The 7,780-nt window shown below is 36.6% G+C and overlaps 1 protein-coding gene across 1 annotated transcript; it reads left to right on the top strand.

The window, feature by feature from the left end:
• The first annotated feature begins 4,337 nt into the window (after positions 1–4,337).
• LOC18608705 (CASP-like protein 1C1) lies at positions 4,338–5,646 on the top strand. Its single transcript, XM_007043531.3, has 3 exons — positions 4,338–4,674; positions 4,789–4,891; positions 4,986–5,646. Exons 1-3 carry the CDS (start codon positions 4,520–4,522, stop codon positions 5,217–5,219), a joined length of 492 nt encoding a protein of 163 aa, XP_007043593.1. The 5' UTR covers positions 4,338–4,519; the 3' UTR covers positions 5,220–5,646.
• Positions 5,647–7,780: the final 2,134 nt, after the last annotated feature.

The raw sequence follows: 7,780 nt of genomic DNA on the forward strand, positions 1-7,780 counted from the left end.
TGGAAGAATTACAAGGGAAACTTACTCAGAGCTGGTTGTTGAGATAAGGCAAAGGTTGGAAAAATGGAGTAATAAAAAGCCTTCAGTGGTAGGCAAAATCTAACTATTTGAAGCAGCAACTAGCACCATGGCATCTTATTTAATGCAAACATCCTTTCTTCTTGAAACTACTATTCAAGAAATTGATCGTTTAAAATTTTATATAGGGCCATATGGGAAATTCTAGGAAAATTCATACATTAAGTTGGGACAAACTTTGTGCATTCAAAGAGGAAGGGGTCTACAGATTTGAGACTCCAGGAAGTTCAATTTAGCTTTACTTGTAAGACTTGGTTGGAGTATATGGCAGAAAAAAAAAAGAGCTTTTGAGTTGACATCTTGAAGGAAAAATATCTTCGTCATGTAGATTTTACGTTGGTGAAAGGTAAGTCAATTGATTCTCATGTGTTAAAAAGCATAATGAAAAGCATATTGGTTTTAAAGAAGTTTTGGGAAAAAATATTTCTAATGGTCATCAAACAAAATTTTGGACAGATGCTTGGCTCAATTGTGATTCACTAGTTAAATATGCTTCCAAGGAGTTGTCAGACATGGAAGTTAACTTGTAGCAAGCTAGTGTGATGAATTTGGAAGCTGAAATTTGAAACAAATTGATCTTGAACTCTTTCACCACATAACTTTGTTAATAGCAGCAATGCTGATAGATCCTACTGATGAAGAGAAAGATACAGGCTTTTGTCTCCCAACAAGTACTAGAATATTCTCAGTGCAATCGGCTTATGATTTAGAAATGACTTGCTATTTTCCAAAAGCAAATTATTGGCAGAATGTCTGGGAATCTATCTGCTCAAGGGGAGTGTGTGTATTCATATGGAGAACTTTGCATGATTCACTACCAACGATAGCATGGTTATCAAGAAGAAATCTAGGCACCTTAACTTCTTGTCCTCATTGTGGTAATCAAGCTGAAACCATACTTCATGTGGTGAGAGATTATGGTCCTTCAAAAAACGTATGGTTGCAGATTAATCTTGAGCTAAATAATGGTAATATTTTTAGCCTTGATCTACAACATTGAGTGCTGAAAAATATGATGAGTAATGGAATGATGGATAGAATACCACGGGGTACTATTTTTGTTCACACTTTGTGGTTCTTATGGTACTGGAGGAACTTAACCATTTTCGATGCTTCTTTTGTTCAGCCTCACAATCCATGGCAACAGATATGGACCAAATCAAAAAAGACTTGGGATAATTTAGGGAGAGATCATATCAAAATGAAGAAGAAAGTCTTGATAGCTTAAGAAATCCCGAAACACTCTTATGTAAAACTTAATGTTGATGGAAGTGCAAAAGGATAACTAAGCATGGCAGTAATGGGAGGTGCAATCAAAGATGAGAATGGAAATTGGATAGTGAGTTTTACGTATAAATTTGATATCTCTTTTTCCTGAATAGCAGAGCTTGAGGCTTTATACTTAGGGATCAAAGTTACGTTGGAACAGGGGCTTCAGAAAAATTTAGGTGGAATCAAATTCATTGCTTGCTATTCGAAAGGTAACGAACCAGAGCTTCCCTTTGGATCCAAGCGCTCATCTACTCAAGTGTATAAAGGAGCTACTTCAATAGCCTTGAGACTGTATCATATCTCACGTTTATCGTGAAGTTAATTAGTATGTTGATTAGACACACACTTATCTTGAGAATCTATCTTTAGGGTTACATGTTTTTTATTCTCCACCAGTTAGGTTTAGTTCAGTTTTATTAACAGACATTTTGAGTGTTGCATGGCCTACAATGATGTAGTTAATTTTTATAGTTTTTATTCCCTTATATATAAAAAAAAAAAAACATTTATAATTTCCTTAAACTTAATTCTGAAGTAATAAATGAGAGTTATTTAATCCTAACTATGATCAAAATTTGAGTTTTAGAAAGAGAAAATAGTAATCTCGCAATGCTTGGTTACTCCAAATCTGTGAATATTGACTTGTCAAATTAAGTTTATCCGAAAGTTGAGAAGGTTAAATGTTTCTAGTCAAAGCCACCAAATCCATCAGATATGGTGGACACACACAACAAAAAGTAAATAGAATGTAAGAAAAACGTTTTGAGAAATTCTTCCAAAAGGCGAGGAGAAAATCATAATTATCTTTACAGAAATTCTGCAAATAGAGAATTATTGGGGTTGGATAATGAAAAGAAATCATGGGATTTGATTCCGACAAAGAAAAAAGAAATAAAATTATGCCGACAAATGTGGGACGAGACAATGCGGAAATAAAAAGGAAAAAGAGAAGAAGGTGTGCATGAGATGTTGGACATATGAACTCACTCCATCTTCTTTTGTTTGCACTGTACATATAATTTTTGTGGACAACAATATTTTCAGGTGTGGTTTATTCATCATGGCATAAAAAATGGAGGGTTGTGATAATGATGTGTGGATTATTTTTTGTAGACAAGATTGTATTTGCAGAATCGTTGTGTAGTAATTTTTTATGTGCACTGACCCATGTGATGTGCTTAGTCAGATGAGATGAACCAATTGTAGCAGCCTGGAGCTTTGTTGGGCTGTCGTCTAAACTCTCAAAAAGGGCCACAAAGCTGCTTGGAGAATATCCTCCAACCCAAACAGATATCACCAAGCAATCCGTAGGTGGTCAACTCAATGTGCACCTTACACTTTAATAAATACTTGTACTCATCAAAACTTGACTCTGCAATTTCCACCAACCGTTGCCCGCACAGTAGGCGAGGGAGAGCGAGAAGTGCGACTTTTCTGGTTTTCTTCTCATGGTATTGGCTCTCGCAGCTCAGGCAATGAACTGATTTGCTAAACAGATTTTTGAGGCCAAGAAGGCTACTGATCTTAAGTCTTAACTATGAAAAAGGGTAATATATATTTGATGATGATGATGATGATCAGGTTAAGGAGGCATCACCAAGATAAAGGAGAGCGAATGCTATTTAAGTGGGAAGCAGAAGCAAAATTGTAATCTTCTTTGGACACCAGAGACCACTATTCGGTGGTTTAATAAATTAATATATATGTGGACTTTTCAGTCAGCTCGATATCAGATCAGTGAGGTTAATAACAGCGATCGAGTCTGATGCAAGAAACACTACAGCAGATGGCCATCACCACGCCAGATACCCATCTTTAACGCTTACGTCAAAAGAGTAACATATGGTAGGGAATTGTTATTATTTACTTTTGCAAATGACAAGGACATGCATCATTTAATCGCCGTTTCCTTTTCTCCTAGTGGTTGAAGGAGTGGTTACTGGAATAGAGCTTATCATACCCAGTCAGTCTCAGGTTGCAACTACTTGGAGTGCGTAAAGATTCCCCCGTCAATCAGTCATCTGTTATTCTCACATTTTGCTTCCATCCATTCACTCGGGGACAATACATTCCCCGTCAACTACTTTGACCGTTACGATGCTAACCATAATTTTTGAGAAATTAATTGGGGCAGCCCAGTATCGGGCCATTTGATGACGGGGAACAATAGTCTGGAGAGTGGAGAACCCAATGCGTGGTTAGTTTGTATGAAGGTCCGGCCCAAGTTCCGACCAATCTTTTTGATATTTAACTATTCAATAAACCTGGAAACGTGCTAATAATTATCAAAATTGAATGTGAAATTAACATTAACTCGTAAAGCTTTCTTGTTAATAATCATACAATAGAGTATACACTTAGTGCTGAATAGTGTTGCTTTTAAGTTGCAAGGGTAAGTAATTAGTGAAAGTCATGTCAATTACAAGGAGGCATGCTTTATTCCCATTTTCAGGAGTAAAATGCAATCTGTTGTGTAGATCTTGGTTGCCAACAACAAGTGATGTCACCTTACACATACATTCAAAGCTCCTTAGCTGTATCAATGGATGATTACTTTTATAGCAAATTGTGTGGGAATTTAATTACTAATTTTACATAGATTAAGTATATAAAAATTGATGTTACATTTAGTAATACCTGCATTTTTAATCAACTATGAATTTACTTTTATTTTATAACTTGGTGCTAATTAAAACATAAAGAGCAAAATCAATAAGTAGACTTATGGTATAGCGAATAATTTAATGCCTTTAACTCTCACAACATCGTCTGTTTTTTCTACTTTCAATCTGTTTTCAAAGAAACCGCCATTCAATTTAAATCCATGGATCGCAGTCTCTGACAGGCAGTATCGTTGCTGAAAATAGACTTGCATAAGACAACAACAACCATTAACCACATACATCCAAAGGAAGTGAAATCTGCATCAGCAGCCAATGTAGAACAAATTTTTCTACTGGGCGGTGGGGGTGACAGTTGAGGATTTCAACTAACAAAATACTCAACATGAGTACCAAGTCCACCACCACTCATCTGCCTTCCTACCACCCTATATAGCCCCCATAGCTTACCCTTTCCTAGTCTCATTTCCGTGTGCTAACCCCATTCTTCTCTAGAATTTCCAATTTCCCTTTACAGAATACCCAAACTTCCATATTGTAGCATATCCATGGCCGAAACCAAGAGGATCTGCACCTTTCTGCTTAGACTTATAGCCTTTGGCACTACACTTTCAGCTGCAATTATAATGGCTTCAAGCCGTGAGAGAACTACTGTTTTGACATTATCGTTTGAAGCAAAATATTCCGATGCACCAGCTTTTAAGTGAGTTCATCAAACTTCAAATAATTACCGCGGTTATCACATTTTTGTTTTTCCTTCATGCAAGGGCAATTGCCATTTTATGATGTATACTGTGTGACTGAAGACTTGCCGTAGGTACTTTGTTATTGCAAATGCAATCGTGAGCATCTATGGGTTTTTGCTCCTGTTTCTTCCATCAGAAAGCCTGCTCTGGCGATTAGTTGTTGCCTTGGATGTGGTAATTATGCATTATTCCTTAACGGTATTTTTTTCTTTTTCTAACGTGAGGATCTGCTACAATAATTGCTTACAGATAGTCTTGTTTTGACAAGGTTTTCACCATGTTGCTGACCTCAAGCATTTCAGCGGCCCTGGCAATTGCTTATGTGGGCAAGAAAGGAAATCCCAATGCAGGTTGGCTGCCCATCTGTGACCAAGTCACTAAGTACTGCAACCAAGTAAAAGGAGCATTAGTTGTTGGATTCATCAGTGTGATTATCTACATGTTGCTCCTCCTCTATTCTATTCACAGAGTTTTAAACCCTCTTCTTGTTGAAAAGTCTTAGTTAGACATACGTTCAAGTTTTTTCTCCATTTTGGAGTTGCCTTGCGTTTATGGCATTTTAATGATCTCTGCTTCCAGTTGTTCTGGGATCCTCTCCCATCTGCCTGTGTGTGCGTGCTATGTTGTCTGCAGGTTTCTTCTCTTCTGTTGATGATTTTCCTGCTGATGGTCTCCTCGGCTTTTTTATTCTGGTTTTGGCTTTTCCATGCAAGGGGCGAGTTTTCAGGAATGATTGGAAAGTTTTGATTTTGCTGCGTGTTGATTTTCTTGTTATGTTATAGCATGTATGTTCTGGGGTGTTTTCCTTGTAACTGGTGGTCTTGTGCAAAATGGACAGAGCCTTGCCCAAGGCCTTTCTGCCTGCTTTTGGCCTTTTCGATCAATCAAATCACCTTCTTGCTCTTCAAAAGAAGACAGATGTTCGAGTATGGGCTTTCTGTTTCATCTTGTTCGATCCTTTTTATTTTTTTAATTATTACTTTTACTTCAACTAGTATAATAAACCTGTTGTGCATCCTCAGTCAGAATGTTTTAGAATGTAGATGATGCTTAAACTTGATCAGACTAGCTAGGAAGAGACAGGTCTTCGACCGATGTAGAACAAACTTGTTAAGATTGATGGGCGAAGTTCTATCTTATTTCTTCTTTAGTCTTTTGAAATTTGGAGGTTTGAGGTTGTTTCTTCTTTAAAGTCCCTTTTAGCCAGCCTTCACTAATTACAGAAGAACAGTGCGTGACGAGATATTATGCATCATCAAGCAACAAAGAAACTAAACACATAAACATGAGCCACTAATTCGAAGTTCAAATGCCTCTATGTAAGTGTCCAAAACTAGAAGGAAAAAGAAGGGTATCCAAATTAATGTGCCTTAAGGATAAAGTAAAATAGTCCATACCTTTTCAGTGGATATTGCAGTCGATCACCATTCACCAAGGCGTCAATACAACCAAAGCTTGCGGTTTTTTCTTAAAAATTACACCACAATCTAACATTCTTCCTTTATGACGACTTCTTTGGAGATATAAAGGCCGCAACATATGCAACGCCAATGGTGGGTTTTGAAAGGCCAGAAGTCTTTTGTTTGCAGGGCATTCTATTTTGTGGATTAAAGCAAACAAGAGTTTTATTCAAATCATCAAAGATGAGTCAGTCTCCATCTTTTGTGAGCTTTAATGGTATTAGTGAAGGAACATGCATCTCACAATGTACCTTAATTTCAGTAAGAACACTTGTAATTCTAAACATAATGGTAGTAGCAGAGGAAGTGGCAGGAGAAATGGATCCCACACATCTCATCTTCAATTTTAAAAGATCAAATCCATATGGGCAGCTTTTCATTGTTGATTTTGAAAGACCAAATCCAGTGAACACTGAACAGCTCCATTGAAAGGCATTTTGCAAATCAAGCCTCCATAATTTGGGACTGGGTACGTCTGCAATTGTTTACCAAGCGTTAGTTCCAAGTGTGTAAACCTCGCACATTGCTTGATTGCATGACCATGCATTATCTAATGAAATGATGTCTTGTGTCCTTACTTTGAACAAGTGCTTGTGCGGACTTGTTGTTAATGTAAATCTCCGCAAATTCCTCTCGTGACAATTGTCGTTCCTTCAACAATCTTATCAGGCGAATAGCTTGACAAGTACAAGAAGTTGCAGACTCACAAGTCAAAAAGTGTGATGATGGCTTGCATTTTAGACCCCATGAAACAGCACAATCACTCATGAATTAGGTTCAAGGACGAGCATTAGTTACCGACAACCGATAGTGGCAACAGGAACAACGGCAACCCCTCGAAATTCCGGTTCAACGATGACTGCTCTTGGGAGAAAGAAGGTAGGGAGAGAGAGAAGAATTAGACTGAAAGAAGGGCTTCTGCGACTTTGATGGTAGGCACCTTAATAGTTTCGTTTTGATGAGTGGGTGTAACAAAAAAATAGAGGAAGGAGAAAATGGGTTAGACTTGACCCGACCCGATCCATCCATTAAGCCCGATTCTATTCTCCTTCTAGCCCACAAGATTTGGATTCAAAGCCCAATAGGTTGAGGTATTATATTTTCTAGCTCATTTTAATGCCACACGTCTAGTTTCTATTTATGTTCATTTTTTTTTAATTTATTAAACTATTTAAGGTATGGTAATTTAAGAATAATAAAAGTGGTCAAATTAAAATTATTAGTTGAAAAAGTTGAACCAAAAAAATTAAAAAAGGGAATTTTTAGAAAATTTTGTGAGTGACATTTTTTTTCTAAATTTTCCTAAGTGAAAATAATTATGGAACCTTTTTAAAAGTGTTCGGAGGAATCTAAAATATTATTTCAAAAAGAATATTATTTATATAAAACTAAAAAAACGTGCAAAATAAAATAAGTGTATAGTAAATAAAATTATGAATAATTTCCAAATTGCATCATGATATTTAGTTGCTTGCACTATATGCATTTAATTTTAATTATGCAAGTAAATAAAAATCAACCAATGATGGAGTGATAAGAAAGTTGTAAGTGACAATTATCTTGAAGATACGTTGGTTAGGAACATTTCTAAATTCTACAAAAA

This window comes from Theobroma cacao, chromosome 2, assembly GCF_053813885.1.
Source record: "Theobroma cacao isolate CCN51 chromosome 2, ASM5381388v1, whole genome shotgun sequence".
Classification (NCBI taxonomy): Eukaryota; Viridiplantae; Streptophyta; class Magnoliopsida; order Malvales; family Malvaceae; genus Theobroma; species Theobroma cacao.

Coding starts and splice junctions, on each gene's coding strand:
- LOC18608705 (XM_007043531.3), top strand. CDS start 4,520: ATGGCCGAAACCAAGAGGATCTGCACCTTTCTGCTTAGACTTATAGCC. Junction 4,675..4,788: donor TCCGATGCACCAGCTTTTAA/GTGAGTTCATCA, acceptor GACTTGCCGTAG/GTACTTTGTTATTGCAAATG. Junction 4,892..4,985: donor TAGTTGTTGCCTTGGATGTG/GTAATTATGCAT, acceptor TGTTTTGACAAG/GTTTTCACCATGTTGCTGAC.